Source organism: Morus notabilis, unplaced genomic scaffold (genome assembly GCF_000414095.1).
Source record: "Morus notabilis unplaced genomic scaffold, ASM41409v2 Scaffold411, whole genome shotgun sequence".
NCBI classification, from domain to species: domain Eukaryota; kingdom Viridiplantae; phylum Streptophyta; class Magnoliopsida; order Rosales; family Moraceae; genus Morus; species Morus notabilis.
In genome coordinates, this window is record NW_010360523.1 from 5,736 (window position 1) to 23,015 (window position 17,280).

The window sequence follows — 17,280 nt, forward strand, 5'->3', positions numbered from 1 at the left end:
TCTAAATAAAACTACCAAACGCATTTTCAAAAATAACTCAAAAATAAAACTAAAAACGTTTTTATTTTCATTTTCGTACAAAAAACAAAAACGTTTTGAAATCAATTACAAACGCACCTTTTACTTCATCATGGGTTACTGAATTTTTAAATAATAATAATAAAAAAGAAATGGCCAGCTGAATGACATCAGTCTTACATGAAATCATGGTCCTACACCATGGAATATTAAATTTTTTATTTTTGAAATAAATAAAAAAACCCAATAATAGCTAACCAGCCATATTTCTCCCACTTTCCTGACTATCCGCAACAAAATGGATCATCAACACCGAGATGATCAAAACCCAACATCATTCATGAACAAACCAGTAAATCTATGACAGCATCTTCTTCTCAATAACATCACACCTCAATTCGACACAAACAATATATATATATATATATATAGAGAGAGAGAGAGAGAGAGAGAGAAGAAAGAAAGATGAAGAAAGAGAGCGTATCATCGTCATCGTCGTCGTCGTCGGGGAAGCTCATAGCAACGACGGTTCTTCCGTACCAAACACCACGGCTGAGAGACCATTACATAATGGGCAAGAAGCTCGGGCAAGGCCAGTTCGGGACGACCTATCTGTGCACGAAGAAATCGAGCGGGGCCCACTTCGCCTGCAAGTCGATCCCGAAGCGGAAGCTACTCTGCCGAGAGGACTACGACGACGTTCTGAGGGAGATTCAGATCATGCACCACCTCTCCGAACACCCGAACGTCGTACGGATCGAAGGGAGTTACGAGGATGCGGTGTTCGTTCATCTGGTAATGGAGGTGTGTGCGGGAGGGGAGTTGTTTGATAGGATTGTGGAAAAAGGGCATTACAGTGAGAAGGAGGCCGTGAAGCTGATAAGGACGATTGTCGGGGTTGTTGAGACTTGTCACTCTCTTGGGGTTGTGCATCGGGATCTGAAGCCCGAGAATTTCTTGTTCGATTCGACTTCCGAGGATGCCCAGCTTAAGGCCACGGATTTTGGTCTCTCTGTCTTCTACGAGCCAGGTTAGATATATTTATTTATTTTTTTTGGGATTGAGTGAGATTTTGGAATGACAAAATGTATATTTCTATTTGGTTTGGTGGGATCAAATTAAAGCCGTTCATTTTACAATTCGAATTTAAAATTTGAGTTTTATTATAATAAAAAATTTAAAAAATCAATCACATTTAACTTTTTTACTACAATAAAAAATTCTCACATAAAATTACATCTGAACTCGAATTAAAAACTCGAATCAGCGAACTAAACGAGCTCAAGTTTCTTTCTTGGTGTGCTTGATTGATTTGAAGTGTGATTTAGATATTTGGTATTCTTTTCTGCTTTGTATTTGCAGTTTATTGCTTTTTTTTTTTAATGTGATCGTGGTTGTCTTGAATGATAGAAGAGTTTTAAATTATCACAAGAAAAGAAGAAGAAGAAAGCAAGAGTTAAAGGACTTAGAAATATGTAAAAAATGAATTTTTTCATTTTTGTGGGGCGAGAGAAGACACGAAAAAACTAACAATATGTGGCTTAGGAAGATGTATTATAATTGATTTTATCAGATTCTTTAAGTACCATGTAATTCAGATTTGAGAATATTACTTTAAACTTCAAAGTTTAACTGCTTATACACTGATGGCATGTTATTGGTCTCTCATGATTAAGACTAGGTACAGCTTTCAATCTCCTTAGGAAGAGTAAAACCTTGTCGTTTTTTACCGGTCAGTTGTTGGCATTAGATGAGTCAAAAGGCCATGCCCGGCCCTTCTGACCCAGGCCCGTCATGGGCCTGGACCAGCCCAAGCACATGGCCGGACCCAGGCCCAAACCTTTATGGGTCGGTCCTACTAATGGTCATGTAGGACCTTCATAGGGCCGGCCCTTTAGGACTTTATTAGGCCGGCCCTACTAAAAGTCATGTTCAACGGTTCAATTTATGGCAATTGAGCAGGCACCAGTCGACCGCCTCACCGGTCAATCGGTGACTTACAATTTCTCTGCTACCAGACGATCGGATTACACTGGATTCCCCTCAAAACTCAATTTTAACCTAATTTTCTTAATGCACTTGAGTTTCATTTATGATTAACAATTTTTTTAGAATTTTTTTTTTTTTATAATTTCATATTTGATGACAAAAAAAAAGTAATATATCATATACCTAAAAACCTGTGATTTTATTGAAATAATATGAATAATTACAAGAAAATGATTGGTTGACTGGACGACATAGGTTGACCGGTTGGCACTAAAATGTCTCAAATCTCATTAAAATTCATGTCGCGGGTCTGGACCTTCGCAGGCCATGCTTGGCCCTTCGCGAGCCTGGTCCTTCGCGAGCCTGGGCTGTGCCTGGGCTGCGGGCCTCAAACATGAGGCCTAACTCATGCCCTTCTGGCGTACCGGGCCGGCCCGGCCCATAATAGTACAGAATCAGGCCATGCCGAATTGACTACTGTAGCAGGAACGGCCCAGCCCAATTAACACCTCTAGTTGGCATAGGGATTTTAATAATATGTAATCTCCTCTGTCAGAACCCAGAAGCCTCAAAGTACTCTGCAATCTGTTAATTGGATAGTTGTGTTTTGTGGAAACTAAGTTCAGTAAATTATTCTTAATATGGTAAGATGATGAGGTGCCCATTTTTCAAAAGAGAGCTATCTTCTTCGACATGTATCTATTGGTTAATTATTGTGATAAACGTCATGGTGGTGAGCTTTAATATTGTATCTGATTAATGGTTTTTGTAACAATTGGGAATTTAATTATGCATGTGAGCTAGAGAACTCATATGTCCATGAAACTTTCTGGATTGCACGATCTGAATTGCATCATGTTTCACGAAATTTTTTGGATTTTAGGATCTAAAGTACATCATGTTTGTAAATTTTCTGAAATGTCCGGTGTGGTTTAAACAAAACCACAATGCCTCCCGGGGCATAATTCAGTTTAGTGTTTTCTGTTGGTAAGATGGGAATGTATAGATGGCATTTGTATACATTCCTTTTCATTCCTCTCATATGGGATTGTTTCAGTTTCTTGATTCTTGAGTGGTATCCATCACATAATAATGGTTCTTTTCTTTTGCCTTCTCCAGGACAAACTTTTTATGAGGTAGTTGGAAGCCCCTATTATGTTGCACCTGAGGTTTTGCGGAAGAATTATGGACCGGAGGTCGATGTATGGAGTGCGGGGGTAATTCTTTACATCTTACTAAGTGGGGTTCCCCCTTTTTGGGCAGGTAGGCCTCTTGATGATATTACAAACTGGATTCAGGAACAGTGACTTTTTTCCTCTTTTATAACTTCTGAAATGTGTAACAGAAAGTGAATCGGGGATATTCAGACAGATTTTACACGGAAAACTAGATTTTCAATCTGAACCATGGCCTAGCATCTCAGAAAGTGCAAAAGATCTGATACAAAAGATGCTTGAAAGGGACCCAAAGAAAAGAATCTCTGCCCATGAAGTCCTATGTAAGTTTCTTTTCTATCTATTACTTTGGGTGAGTTGTCATGTGCAAGGAAGGTTACACTGGTGCATTTTCTTTGAACTATTACTTTAATTCTTTTCATCTATTAGGCCACCCGTGGATTATGGATGACAGAGTTGCCCCAGACAAGCCATTAGACTCTGCGGTTTTGTCCCGCCTGAAGCAGTTCGCAGCAATGAATAAACTTAAAAAGATGGCTCTGCGAGTATGTTTTCTCAAATTTTTCGTTTTCTTTTCCAAATTGCAAGTAGATCACATGACAGGGACCCAAAAATCTACTTACCAACACAAGTTTTGAAATCCATTCTTCTTGTTCCAGGATAGAAAATGCTTGTCTTAGATTTCATTTTTCCTTTTCATTTGATTTTCCTTTGTGCATGCATTTAAATGTGAGAAGTTCATTTGTAGGTTATCGCAGAAAGACTCTCAGAGGAAGAAATCGGCGGCCTAAAAGAGTTGTTCAGGATGATTGACACAGACAATAGTGGGACAATAACATTTGAGGAACTTAAAGAGGGTCTGAAAAAAGTTGGTTCTGAGCTAATGGAATCTGAAATCAAGTCTCTTATGAATGCGGTAAATAGATCATATTAAACCTTGAGATGATGTTCGCTATGTTTGTAGTCAAGTGAATACATGTCAATATATACACACTAAGATGCACATAGAAAACGTTAAATGCACAAAATGTGTGAATTTGATGTCCATTGCGATAATGTTTTTATCTAACGTGATGAACAACTTTGACAGGCTGATATAGACAACAGTGGAGCAATAGACTACGGTGAATTTCTTGCTGCTACCTTGCACTTAAATAAATTGGTGAGGGAAGAGAATTTAATTGCGGCCTTCTCATTTTTTGACAAAGATGGTAGTGGTTACATCACCATTGACGAGTTTCAAGATGCTTGCAAAGAATTTGGTCTAGGTGATGTCCATTTGGATGAGATGATCAAAGAAATTGATCAAGACAATGTGAGTCTTTTGCTTACGTAGTTTTTAGGTTTCAGTTTCTCCTTATAGATTCTGAGTCATTTATTCAACATTGCATTTTCATTATCCTTAATCTAACTCACCTTATCTGTTCTTTTTGGTTCTTTTAAAAGAGTTATAAAGGCTTATAATTCTCCTTTAAAAAAAGGGTCGAATAACCATTTAAAAGTTTCATGAAGGAGACTTAGTAGAGAACTTCCTATATGATCTTACGTTAAGTGCTGTTGCATATAATATGAGGAACTTATAGTGTTTATAACCTTTAATCAATTAGGTACGAATGGTGAAAGTTTTTTGTAATATTTCTTCCTTTTTTTTTTTTTTTTTATAATCAATATCGGAAGACGGGGGAAAAAAATTACTCCTATTAGTCTGAAGATATATCACTATCAAGAAAAAGAATAAGAATACTTGCTATCTTCCTTAGCTTATATATATAACTTGTCCATATTTTGTACGTCGAATTCTGATATTTCTCTGCACCAAACCTCTACTTACCCTTTTTAACCCTTCTCCTCACATTTCCCACCCCAAAAAAAAAAAATTCTCCTCTTTGCATTCAGAATCAACAAAGCCCTCAAGCTTGTTGTTTTATTCAACTCTCTCTCTGTTGATTTTCATATGACAAATAATTACATCCCTTGCTTTTACACTTTCTGAATTACGTAATCTCTGGCATTTTCTTCTTCATTTCTCCTAAACTAAATCTATTGACAATGTGAACAAAGATGATTGATTTGTCTTGAAGATAAAATGCTTAAAGAAAATTTATTGCTCAATTGGCTCATTCACAGGATGGACGAATAGACTATGGCGAGTTTGCAGCAATGATGAGGAAGGCTGATGGAGGCGTGGGGAGGAGTGGAAGCTTAAGAAACAATTTAACCTTCAATTTGGCGGACGCCTTTGGAGTGAGAGACTCAACTTGAGCTACTACTAAATATGAGCAATCTTTTGTACAGTTAGGTAGGTAAAAAGCAATTTGAAAGAATTTCAATTTCAATGCCTACATGCTTAGACCTTTTCTCATTTTGAAAGAAAGTTTTATTTGTTCTTTTGATATGCCATTTAATTTATTGTTCTTACCAAAAAAAAAAAAAATCCCTCCTGCTAAGAACAATTAATAAAAGGAAATTAGAAATCCTCAAACGCCATACTGACAAAGCCCACAATAAAGCTAAGGTTTATATATATCTTTGGTCCTAAAGCACATGCTGCAAAACATCCATATACTTCAACTTTTATGTTGTATTTGCTAAATTTCATTTTCTTGTGCTTTATAATCATATTATGTACTTGTGTGCCAAAATTGGGGGGATGAGTAATTTTAACGAATGTTTGTTTCCATAATCATTATAGTAGGTTGAGGTTTATGGGGATTTATGAGAGGTTTAGGAAGCTGTAATAGACATGTCGGGTTGTGGTTGGCGGAGTTTGGAGCATTTCAAGCTGTCAAATTGCAGCCTTTCAGCAGCGTGAGGGGATACTTTGAAGCTCAATGTAGATGCCTCTGTGGATCTTCACTCAAGTTTTGTAGTAGTGATTGTTGGAGGCTTGGTTCGAAATGCTGCAGGTTTTGTGTTTAGCGCTTTTTCCAAAAGAATAATGGCGGTGTTCCCTCCGTTTGACTTTTGAGATTTTAGCACTTCAGGAGGGTACCTTGTTTGCCAAGAATAGTGGCCTTAGGGTGGCTGGTGAAACCAACTTGTTAATGCAGTAAAAGCTGTAAATGATCTGAGCTCTTTTTGTTGCAAAAGGTCCTATTTTCAATAATATCATATGTCCGGTTTATGTTGCTATATTCTCATCAGACTAATACAGCAGCCCATACTAGCGAGTCTTGCCTTTTACCTTAAATGAGGATTGGTTTTGGTTAGAGGAAGTTTCTAGTTGTGTTTTGTCCATTGTACGTGTTGATATGGGTCTTGATGTTTCTTTTTCATAATACTTACACAATTCATTCTACCTTCAATATATATATATATATCTTTCCTTGTCTTTCAATCTCTTCCGGATACCCTTCTAATATTAGAAATTACTGAAAATTCTTTTAAATTTAAACTTTTCTACAAAGCCTTCCCTAAAATTATTTTATACACTAAGAATTGTTGACATAACACTTCTTTCCTAATACCATTTTCTTTAGTTCCTATTTCAATTTACTTGCATATATGAGTGTTTTGTTAATCTTATCTCACAATATCTTGCAGTGTTTGGACACGATTTAGCAGGAAAAAGATGCTAATTATATGGATTTTTTTCAAAATTTTCTCGCCCAATGAGAAATTTATAAAAATTGCAAAGAATCTATTACCCAAGTAACCCTTGACATTCCAATTATGTAAAAAATGAACCCTTTATTTTCGAGTATTGTAACTTGATCCTTCATATTTGAGGTAGCATTGCAAAATTCACAGCCAATTCCTTGGCCGTGGTTGGAATGAAAAAATTTGTTGGTTGTTAGGAAAATTCATCCACGTGATATTCCAATTTTCAGTTGCAGTTTTCTAGATTTGTTTTGAGGGTGAAGGGAGAGGCAGGAACAAATTCAACGAGCGGTGTTCTAGAAACTGAAAAACAAAAACTGATTGCCACCAAATCGAAAAACCAACTGTGAAAAATTGAAAATTCAGTGCCACGCTTAAATAGTCATAATAGGTATTTGATCTTGGTTTGAAACCGAACCGACGGAGGCTTTTATATTTTTATTTTTATATTAATTATATGAAATAATATGTTTTAAAAATTTAAAAACAACACCAACAAGAAAAAATAGAAAATTTATCTTTAAAAATATATGAGATTTGACATTTATTTCTTACTCTCGATAAATATCATTTTGTTAGTATAATTAATTAACTAAAAAGGTTATGAATCAAGAGTAAAAGAGTAAAAATTCTTGACTCATGCACTTTCAAGGGGTATCTATCATGATTACCCAAACAAAAAAAAAACTGTGAACTGTTAGGTTACTACCTATAAATTACTTGGTTATTGTCCACCAAAACCTATTGAAATTGTTCGTCAGAAACCGACCAACACTAGTCAAAAACCAGTTTTTTCATTATCGAACGTTTGGTAAGGGGATTCGTACCCTGATTCGAATCATAGTTTATGGTTTGTTATAGTGTTTTCTCTCACAAAAAATATACGTAAAATTCAAAAATAGTTCTAATCTCATGATTTTAATTCATGAACCGAACGTCTCCGTGTTCAATTTCACATTTTAAAAACCAAATGCTTTTAATCAGAACCGATTATGCCACATCTGCCAGCTAATAACCGACTGACAGCCCTAACTTTACTAAGGAAAGAAAACTTTGTGTTTAATGCTATTTTAGTAAATTCAGCAATATATGTGTGTGTAATATAGAATTAAAGTCCTCACTAAAAAAAATGGATTGTTTATGGTGTATTCATTTGCACAACTCAAGTCATGATTCAAGTCATATTAGTACAATATTTTCTTTTATATAAATTTAAATTCAACTTTTTTATTATAATATTTTTCTCACATACACAACCCAAATCATGACTTAAGTTGTGCAAATGAACACACCTTTAATTACTCAATTACCCTATATATTGGTTATGAATAGTAATATTGTAAAAACATGGGTAGCAAGTGTAATTTTCCCAAAAGTATATATATATATATATATATATATATATTTTTTTTTTTTTTTTTTAAATGGCCAAAAGTATATTTCAAAGGCTACATAATATATGCTTACATGGGTTATTGGAGGAGTGAGTGATAGGATAAGCCTTCTCCAGAATGTCGGGCAAAGACTCCAAGCCACACTGACAAACCAAACGAACAGAGGATTGATTAAACGATAGAAGGAGAGAGCTTTGATTACCCATTTCCAGTTTTCAACTTTCCTTTCGAAGATGGCCTCTTCAACTCTCTCATTGTGCTCTTCTCTCTCCGTTCAATGCAAAATCTCACACAAACTGCGAACTCCAGTTGTCTCTAACAATCCTAATCTCCCCTTTCTCTCTCTTCCTTCTTCCCACAAGCTCTCTCTCTCCTCGAATCGCCTCGCATTCCCGCTTCCTCCGAGGGCCGCCGCCACCGAGTCCGAAGCGCCGCCGGTGCTCGAGGCCGAGGTCGAGACGCCGAAGCTCGAGGAGGACGCCGCACCAGCCGTCGAAGCCTCGCCGGAGGAGCCACCCCCCAAGCGCGAGGAAATCTTCGCTGTGGTTATGGTATGTCGTTTTCTGAATGATATTTGACATTACCCATTTGAGAATTCTCAGTGCTACTTGTGTTTTTGGGCTTTCCCAAATGAGTATTGTCGATTTCTTTTTTTTTTTTCCTTCATCTTTTGCTATGATTTTGTGGTTACCCAGATGACAATTCTCTGCGCTAATTGTGTTTTTGGGCTTTCCCAGATGAATATCATCGAAAATACTGTTTTTGTTTTTTCTTCTTTTACTATGATTTTACGGTTACTCAGATGACAATACTCAATGCTACTTATATTTTTGGGCTTTGCTAGATGAACATTGTCGAAAATACTATGCTTAAAAAAAAAAAAAAAAACCTTTACTGTGATTTTGCGGTTACTCGGATGGTTGTTGCTAAGTTTTTGGGCTTTTCCAGATGAATATTTGGAAATGCTACGATGCTGCTTTTTTTTTTTTTTTTTTTGGCTCAATAAGATGTTTTGGGTTTTCACATGAGGATTTTGTTTTATTTTGGCCTTGTTTAGATAGGATCGCGCCAATACATTGTTTTTCCTGGGCGGTTTATCTACACTCAGAGACTTAAAGGGGCCAATATTAATGATAAGGTATTGCATTCTTGTTGTTATTGTTGTTGGTTATACGCTACTTTGAATTCTGTTGGTATATTTTGTACGACTGTTATAAAGTATGTATACTAGTAGCTTGTAAATTGAAATTAGGCCTCTTGTTTTCTGGTGGTCCGGGACTCAAATCTGTTGGTTGGGCTTTTGAGTAGCTTTGTACGTGGCTACATGCATCTAAGTACAAAGAGTAATTTGTCAATAGGTACCGGTCTCAGTGCTATTATAGGTGATAACATTCATGTAGTTTCATCATTTTTCCGAAGACCTCGACAAAACCAGAATGATAACAGAAAATTGTAGATTCTGAGGTTAGTTGGTATTGTTAGAGTGTGTATAGGTAGTAATTGGAGACCCTTGGAAGTGTTTTGTAACTATAAATAGGTCTACAATTATTAAGAAATTCATGCTCGAGATTTTGCTTAAGGTAAAACGGAGCAAAATTAAGAATAGGTTGGGGATGTTAATAAAGAATGTTCTTTCATACTACTGAGAAGCTGGAGCGAGTCACTTATATAACTTGTTTTGGAGGATGATTTCACGAGCAAGTGTTTGACATCATGAATAGTCTAAGCTCTAATATTTGAATTTTGATCTTAATTTTATATGTAAGTTTGAAAGGTTTTCTTCGTTACATTGCATTATGTCTATGTGATTGAGGAATCTGAACGCTTGACTTGTGTGTTTCTGTGCTCCCCTCATACAGTCTGATCTGATTTTGATGCATTAATTTGTTAAATTTAATGATCTTTCTGCGTTTCTTCCAATTTTTGCAAGCATTAAATCATATTGATGAAATATGTTCTGGGCATGCAAGTCAATATTATGGAAACTTGATAAGCCACTAGACTTGAGTCAAACTGATAGTTCCCCAGGTAGGATTAGTAGATTAACTGGGCTGGTTCAGTTTTAGTATCTCAAGAAGCTTGGTGGATAGTGAGTTTTATGACTTGAGAGGGTGCAATTAGGCTTCTGCAGCACGGCACTTGGCTTCACATTTTCAGGACTGCTGATTTTAGAAATGGTGATGGTAGGATATGATGAAGGCAATCAGGCATGTTGCTTTGAATTTCTAGTTTCCAACTATATTTGGTTTGCCTAAGTAATAAGGTGAATTTTTCTCTCTTTTCTTTATTTTTTTTCTTTCTTTTGACAAGAGAAGCTTGTCTACTTTTGACTCTGGCTTTAGAATCTTCATTATGGTAGCAATGAAAATTGGAAGGTTAGTGGTGAAGGCAAGGATTTTAAGGAGATAAAGGCTTGTAAACTTGGAAAATTACATGACAAGTCATACCTTTCTAGTTCTTAGTGTGGAGCAAAGATATTCTGCAAGGAAATATGTATTTGAAATATTTCGGTTTTCAAAATTGAATGGCATGTTCCCGGAGTTTATAGGTTTTTATACCATAGTTATAGACCATAGAAAGTTTACCTGCCGCGTTGCCATGTATCTTGGAGTTGTGCGGTGTTTTCTCTGTTGCCTTAGTGCTTACCAGTTCTTAGCACGTTAAAAGTGTTGGATATTGCGCAGATTGTTCTCAAGAAAGTTCTGCTTGTGGGAACAAAAAACAGCACATACATTGGCAAGCCAGTGGTGACGAATGCCGCTGTACACGCAGTAGTGGAAGAGCAAGTAATTTACTACTCTCATGACACTCCCCATTTTTAGCCTCTTCAAAATGAGCCTGTCTGAGTGTCCATATAGCAAGTTATCTTCTTTATTTAATATTTTATTCACTGCCTCTTCTTGTTATATGTTCTTTCATCAGGGATTAGATAAAAAAGTAATCGTCTTCAAGTATAAGAAGAAGAAAAATTACCGGAGAAATATTGGTCACCGTCAGGTATTTGACCGTTCATCTCATTGATCTTATGTTATAACCACAAGTATTTCATGCTTCTAATTGATTCTTACATATATATATATATGTGTGTTAGTACAAAAAGGAAATCTTTGCTGCCTCTCACTGATAACCTTAACGCTACGGGTGTGAATTATTCTTCTAGTTCAGCTACATCTAATTACATTCGCAGACTTGGTGTTCTAGTGTGTGTGAAAGTTTCTTTTAGGTCTCGTGCAGTTTGCGGATTCGAGTTTTCAATTCAAGTTGAGATGTGATTTTATGTGAGAATTTTTCACTATAGCAGAAAAAGTCAAATGCGATTTTTTGTGAGAGCTTTTAACTGTAACAAAATTGAAATTAAAAATTCGAATTGGTGAAATGAACGGGCCTTAATGTATTGAGTCTTGAGTTGAAGTCCTATGGGACAAAATTAGACAAAAAGAAAAAGAAAAAGAAAAATTACCAAAGAAAATCAAAGGCTTTATGAATTGTCAACTGTCTTGACATATGTTTGATTCTAAAGTAAGCTTTTTAGCTCTCTGCCTTTTTGTTGCCCTTTTTCTTGTTAGTAAACCTAGAATTGATTTAGATATTAATTGATACTGCAGCCAATTACCCGGATAAAGATAACAGGCATCACGGGCTATCAAGACTATCCCGCTGTCACACTTGACGAGGCTGCTGTATGATACAAGATTTTAATCTCAAATCTTTTTGTCAAGGAAATTTTCATTTGCCTTTCTCTTTTGTAAGATATTATTTGAATCAAATTTGCGATTTAACAATTTAATATAGTTATTTACTTTTTTTTTTCTTTTTTTGAAATCCAACAGTTCTTTTAAGACGGACCAAATTTTCCCGACTTTGCCAAGCCACGGACATAGGCAGACACCTGCACTTGTTTCACTATACTAAAGAATTTTCAACATCTGCACTATATACATTAGACGAATTATCATTTTCTTTTTTATACAGAAAAACGTCTCTACTTGCTGCAGGTGTTCCTGTACAAGTCGGGCCCTACAAGTTTTTCGTCAATAAAAAAGTTTTTTTGTATTTTTAGTTGAATCGACTCTTTCAATTCATATTAGGATAGCTTCCAAATTGGAGATAGATGCCAATTTAGGACTCTAGTAGACACGCTTTTTGTCTCCGCCGAGGACATTTAAATCATATTGATTGGACCAGTTTCTAGATGACATAAGCTACTGCCATCCAATTTACAACTTTTCCAAACCAATGTAATTTGAAGCCTCCCTAAAAGAAATACAATAAAATCGGGTTGAACATGCAATTGTCAAATTAAAGCAGACATAAAGTACAGAGTGTAATACTTTTGCTTATAAAGCATTGAGTCATACCAATGACTCAAACATGTTAAAGAAGATATGCAGGACAGTTCAACTCAAATACCGTATTTAAAATTGTTCTTATTTTTATTTTTCACATTTTTTAAAAAATAAAAAATGAAAACGATTTTAAAACGGTGTTTAGCACAATTAAAGATAAAAAATAGAAATAAAAATAATTTTTTAATTTAGTGTAATGTTTTCATTTTCTTCTCTCTCGAACAAAGAGAGAGCGAGAGAAATATTAATGGGTTTTTTATACTGAAAACAATCTCTTGATAAAACTACCAAACGCATTTTTAAAAACGATTTTTGTCTTAGATTGAAAACGTTTTCATTTCCATTTTTATACAAAAAATAAAATCATTTTGAAACGAGTTTCAAACACGTCATTCACTCTTAAAAAAGAAAGGGGGGGGGGGGATAAATAAACCTATTAGTTTTCGACATTGTCATTAAAATGAAGAACCGTGATACAACAACTAGTCAGTGTTTACATTGTTCATGAGCATTACAAAATCATAAATATCCTTCCTTGCACAATCTCCTCCAATATTTGTTTATGAATTTGATTTCTATTAAAAGAATGAATATTCTGGACTATATCAATACCAATATTCCCAATATACTCTTTTTAATACAACTAACCTGTATAATTCATTGTTAGAGCTTACAATCTATAGCCTGCCCGAAGGGCACATAATAAGCTGCCTTTGACAGGACTGTGGAACCTAACTAGCAGAAGTTCTCATTCGTAGATTCGTTTCCTCTTCAAAATGGTAGGGAGTATGATAAGCGAACCAATAAGGAAAAGCACAAACAAAGTCTTAAAATCGTATAGATCTTTGACCGACTTAAGATCCCCGAGAGCAAGGCCAGCCTGGTTAAAACATAATCAGCAACCATACAGAAAATTATTATTCCAAAACGTTCAGACAGAAACAAAAGAAAAACCAGCTTAAAAGAAACTAGAAGTTCAGACAAAGGTCCAAAGATCAAATGAGGCAAGTATCTAGAGAACCATATCACAAAGGCCATATTTGATAAAACACAAGTCTAGCTATATAAGAACATGAATTTGTTCAGAAACTTTAGAATTTTTACCAGCGGAAAAAAAAGGGGGAAAGAACAGTAGTTTTATCAAGTCACCAACCAACTAATGTCACAATTTATTAATCACTCAAAGCAAAAACACTGCGTCACATAAAAATAGGTCTTTATTTATGGGAAAATTAGAAGTTGCTACATCAATAAATGAACAAATATGGTTTCTCGAAGTTGCTACATCAATAAATGAACAAATTTGGTTTCTCGAAGTTGCTACATCAATAAATGAGTAAATTTGGTTCACTAATATATACGAAACACTGTCAAGTAGAACAATTCAACTTCAAAGTTTTAAGAGCAACATTCTAATAGAGCAATAATAATTAGATAGCTTCATACTTCTTAATAAAGATTCATGTATCTTGTTTTTAAGAAGAATAAATATCTTGATTTTTTGTGGGGCTCATAATAATGATCCTTGCTTTCATTTGGTCCATAAGGAAGGTACAAGTTGAGCAACTTAGTGTGCGTTTGGTTGGTGGATTCGTGTCATGGTTCAGATCATAGTTCGTTGCTTGCTACAGTATTTTCTCTCACAAAAAACACACGTAAATCGAAAATGGCTCTGAATCATGATTTTGAATTCATGAACTAAACGTCCACTTAATAATTGAGCTTTGTGTCCTTTCCTAACCGACATATCTCTTCCACCCAGTCTATTGACAATCAATTCCCACGCAAATACATAGTTGATAAGTTAAAGAAGAAAAGAAATGATTGAGAATAATCACTAAGCATGCCGTTAATGAGATACAACCATTTCAGATAGTGGTCGAGCTAAAAGTTTGTAAAACTAACGTAAGCAGTTGACTATCTAATTCCGTATGTGAAACTGCATTTGTAGGCAAATAAATAAATTACATAAATGCAAGTACTTGAAAATTTTAAAAAATAAAATAAAAGGTTGAGGCCGCTTACTCTGACTGTGATATATGCTGCTGGAATAAGACCAAGTAAAGTTGCCAGAAAGAAAACATGGAATGGTATATCAACAATTGGAGACGCCAAGTTGATGAAAAGGTTTGGCAATGTTGGAGTTACCCTCAGGAAAAGCATGTAGTTAAGCAACTTTTCCCTACGCTTTGCTATCTGGATAGAAAAATATTGAAGTTTAAGACTAAACGAATAGCAAAATAGCACGGTGTAGCTGTACAAAAAGACTAAACAGAAAAGTAATACCTCTGCCTGGAAAAATCTCAGCTTTTCTGGCCACAACCAACTAACTAAAGGCCTCCCAATTAACTTAGACAAGAAAAAGCACGAGCAAGCTCCCGCAGTAGCATTGAAAACAACTAAGAAAACACCTTTGAGGACACCAAAAAGTGCTCCGGCTAGCAAGGACATGAAAATTGTTCCAGGAATCATGAAAGTCTGCATGAAGATGTACGTGGAACAGTAACCGAGAATGAATTGCGCAGGAAAATCTTTCGAATAACTTGCAAGATGCTCTCTGTAGAAATTTTGAGTCAACACAACATTCAGGGAACGATCAAATGCTGATTACAAACAAGAGTGTACATAGAGTTCAGATGACCAAAATAAATCAAACTAAGCTAGATTTACATGGAAAAACTATTTACTGAAATCTCAGAACCAAAGTACATATTTCAGGTACGAAAGCCAGGACTATCTACTTGTAAATACCACATCAGAGAAACAGAGAAGCTAAAAGATCCTAAAATCCATGAGATTTAGTATCAGTCTGACAATCAAATCAACCTTGAAACTCTAGGAAACCCAGAATAATATATTTCAATAAATCCCAGAATTGGTAAATCAGTACCAAATTAAACCAATATCGTGTCTTCAAGAATCCATATTTTACTTTATATCCACTAGTATGTTCCAACCTTTTCAAAACCCATGTCATGTGGTCTTGTAGGCTTTTTTTTATTTTTTTTATTTTCATAACATCAAAACATCATGGATCTATTCAATGCATTTGCCTACATTCCCAAACCCACAAAAATAAAAATAAAAATAAAAATAATAAAAGAATTCTAAAATTCATTCCCCCTAGAAAGTGAATATATAAGAAACCTAACAAGATTTCAATATCAATCTCCAATTTCAATGGAGAGATGAGATCTGCTACAATTAACATAAAAGCACAATCTAATAATTCCTCTGTGAAGCATTGCAAAACAAGAAATGGGAAAATGGAGAGAAACAGTCGAACAAACGCACTTGAGCATGCGAAGATCCGAGATTGTGCGGGGAAGCTTGAGCTTGCCGTACGCGGCGGAGGGCATGGTGGAGTAGATGCAGAAGAGGCCGGCGGAGAAGATCAAGAAGACTCCCATGGCGGACGCCAACTCGCAGCGCGTGAGCGGGAACCTCTCGGATTTGGGCTTCTTTGCGGAGGGCGAATCGTCCTCCTTGGCGGCGGCGTTCTCCTCGTCTCTCGACAGCCTGACGCCGGCGTCCACGGCCAGATTCCTCGGAGCAGCCATTGGAAGGCGCGGCGGCGAATCGGAGCGGCGGCAACGGAGAACTTTCCGACTTATCTTTAGCGACGGCGACGACGATCGCTCATTGGGCAATTCTTTTCTTTTCTTTTCTTTTCTTTTTTTGTGTTAGAAAGTTTGGAGAAAATCTGGAGGAGAAATGAATGAATGTGAATTGATTGAATTGAAGAAGCAAAGTGTAAGAAAGACCCTTTTTTGTGTGTGTAATTTTCTGGTTTTGGCGAGAGAAAATTTAATACACAAAAGGAGAGGGGTTTGATAATTTGACTACGATATTTGTCTTTCTTTCTTCTTTACTGGAAGTCTGGAACCCACCATGCTATTTGATGTTTGGTTCCTTGGCTCACGAGGAAAAAAAATATACCTTTTATTTTATTTTATTTTAAAATAAGGGAGATACTACGATAAGAAATGTGTTTTTCTCCTCCCGATATAGTGTGATCAAGAGGCTATATTTTGATCTTGGTGCGGGTTTAAAAGGCTTAACATAGTCCTTACTACACTTGATTATATTTAAAAAAAACTTTAAGGTATGTTCGTTTGCGAGTTAGACTTGAGTTGTGTATACGAGATAAAAATATTATAAAAAAAATTTTTAATTTAAATTTTTGTAAAAAAAAAAATATTGTAATATAACTAGGGGTGTAAATCGGCCGGGTAGGGTAGGGTTGAGCCGAAAAATTGAGCCTACCCGACCAGTGCGGGTTGAGAAGATTTTGGGCCGCGACACTCTCTTAAATCTACAAACCCGTAACTTTTCAGGTGACCTCGGGTAGGGTCGGGTTACTCGAGTTGGTGAAAACCAATTTTAATCTATGACTTCATCATAAAATGAAAGCAGATAACTAATCTATGCAAAACCAATTTTAATCTATGCAAAACCATAAACGGCCACAAAATGAAAGCAGATAACTAATATAAAAACAACTAGAATATTTCAATTAGATTGATACCCTTCTAACATGCAAAATAGTCCATATAAAATAAACAGTTTAATCCAGAATAAATAATCCATATAAAGATAAACAGTCCATATAAAAATAGTCGCAAAATATGATATGAAATAAAAGTTAGTCCACTCCAAACTGTTTAATCTAGAATAATAGCATCTTCATTCCCAATTTGCCCCTCATGTGTTGCAACAGAATTTGACAAATCTTGAAAAGAAAACATAACAAAAAAA

The 17,280-nt window shown here is 35.7% G+C and overlaps 4 protein-coding genes across 6 annotated transcripts in view; 2 read left to right on the plus strand and 2 right to left on the minus strand.

Annotated features, from left to right (window-relative positions):
• The first annotated feature begins 308 nt into the window (after positions 1-308).
• LOC21390253 (calcium-dependent protein kinase 11) lies at positions 309-6,390 on the plus strand. 3 transcript variants are annotated; one of them, XM_024164678.1, is made up of 9 exons: positions 309-1,048; positions 3,127-3,270; positions 3,353-3,505; positions 3,612-3,727; positions 3,931-4,098; positions 4,273-4,306; positions 4,391-4,497; positions 5,310-5,481; positions 5,875-6,390. In XM_024164678.1, exons 1-8 carry the CDS (start codon positions 484-486, stop codon positions 5,442-5,444), a joined length of 1,422 nt encoding a protein of 473 aa, XP_024020446.1. In that variant the 5' UTR covers positions 309-483; the 3' UTR covers positions 5,445-5,481; positions 5,875-6,390. The 3 variants fall into 3 exon arrangements, with proteins under 3 accessions (XP_024020446.1, XP_010094966.1, XP_024020445.1); XM_010096664.2 differs by having other exon boundaries at positions 4,273-4,497; XM_024164677.1 differs by having other exon boundaries at positions 4,273-4,497; positions 5,878-6,390.
• Positions 6,391-8,258: 1,868 nt separating this feature from the next.
• LOC21390254 (50S ribosomal protein L21, chloroplastic) lies at positions 8,259-12,035 on the plus strand. The gene is made up of 5 exons (XM_024164679.1): positions 8,259-8,727; positions 9,234-9,314; positions 10,861-10,962; positions 11,099-11,173; positions 11,782-12,035. The coding sequence occupies exons 1-5, from the start codon at positions 8,410-8,412 to the stop codon at positions 11,860-11,862; spliced, it is 657 nt and encodes a 218-aa protein (XP_024020447.1). The 5' UTR covers positions 8,259-8,409; the 3' UTR covers positions 11,863-12,035.
• A 929-nt stretch (positions 12,036-12,964) lies between these two features.
• LOC21390255 (uncharacterized membrane protein At4g09580) lies at positions 12,965-16,406 on the minus strand. The gene is made up of 4 exons (XM_024164676.1): positions 15,817-16,406; positions 14,809-15,079; positions 14,548-14,718; positions 12,965-13,402 (listed from the first exon to the last, which is right to left on the minus strand). Exons 1-4 carry the CDS (start codon positions 16,080-16,082, stop codon positions 13,271-13,273), a joined length of 840 nt encoding a protein of 279 aa, XP_024020444.1. The 5' UTR covers positions 16,083-16,406; the 3' UTR covers positions 12,965-13,270.
• Positions 16,407-17,186: 780 nt separating this feature from the next.
• LOC112091326 (zinc finger BED domain-containing protein RICESLEEPER 2-like) overlaps positions 17,187-17,280 on the minus strand; it is a 1,748-nt gene continuing 1,654 nt past the window's right edge. The window contains exon 3 of the mRNA XM_024164681.1: positions 17,187-17,254. Coding sequence (XP_024020449.1) covers positions 17,187-17,254 — 68 coding nt within the window. The remainder of the gene's footprint in view (positions 17,255-17,280) is intronic.

Excerpts from the sequence above, each read along its gene's own strand:
- LOC21390253 (XM_010096664.2), top strand. The coding sequence starts at position 484 with ATGAAGAAAGAGAGCGTATCATCGTCATCGTCGTCGTCGTCGGGGAAG. Across the intron at positions 3,728-3,930 it reads TTAAAAAGATGGCTCTGCGA|GTTATCGCAGAAAGACTCTC; the intron begins GTATGTTTTCTC and ends GTTCATTTGTAG. Across the intron at positions 4,099-4,272 it reads TCAAGTCTCTTATGAATGCG|GCTGATATAGACAACAGTGG; the intron begins GTAAATAGATCA and ends CAACTTTGACAG.
- LOC21390254 (XM_024164679.1), top strand. The coding sequence starts at position 8,410 with ATGGCCTCTTCAACTCTCTCATTGTGCTCTTCTCTCTCCGTTCAATGC. Across the intron at positions 9,315-10,860 it reads GGGCCAATATTAATGATAAG|ATTGTTCTCAAGAAAGTTCT; the intron begins GTATTGCATTCT and ends GATATTGCGCAG. Across the intron at positions 11,174-11,781 it reads GAAATATTGGTCACCGTCAG|CCAATTACCCGGATAAAGAT; the intron begins GTATTTGACCGT and ends TTGATACTGCAG.
- LOC21390255 (XM_024164676.1), bottom strand. The coding sequence starts at position 16,082 with ATGGCTGCTCCGAGGAATCTGGCCGTGGACGCCGGCGTCAGGCTGTCG. Across the intron at positions 15,080-15,816 it reads TCGGATCTTCGCATGCTCAA|AGAGCATCTTGCAAGTTATT; the intron begins GTGCGTTTGTTC and ends AAATTTCTACAG. Across the intron at positions 13,403-14,547 it reads CAGCATATATCACAGTCAGA|GCTGGCCTTGCTCTCGGGGA; the intron begins GTAAGCGGCCTC and ends TGTTTTAACCAG.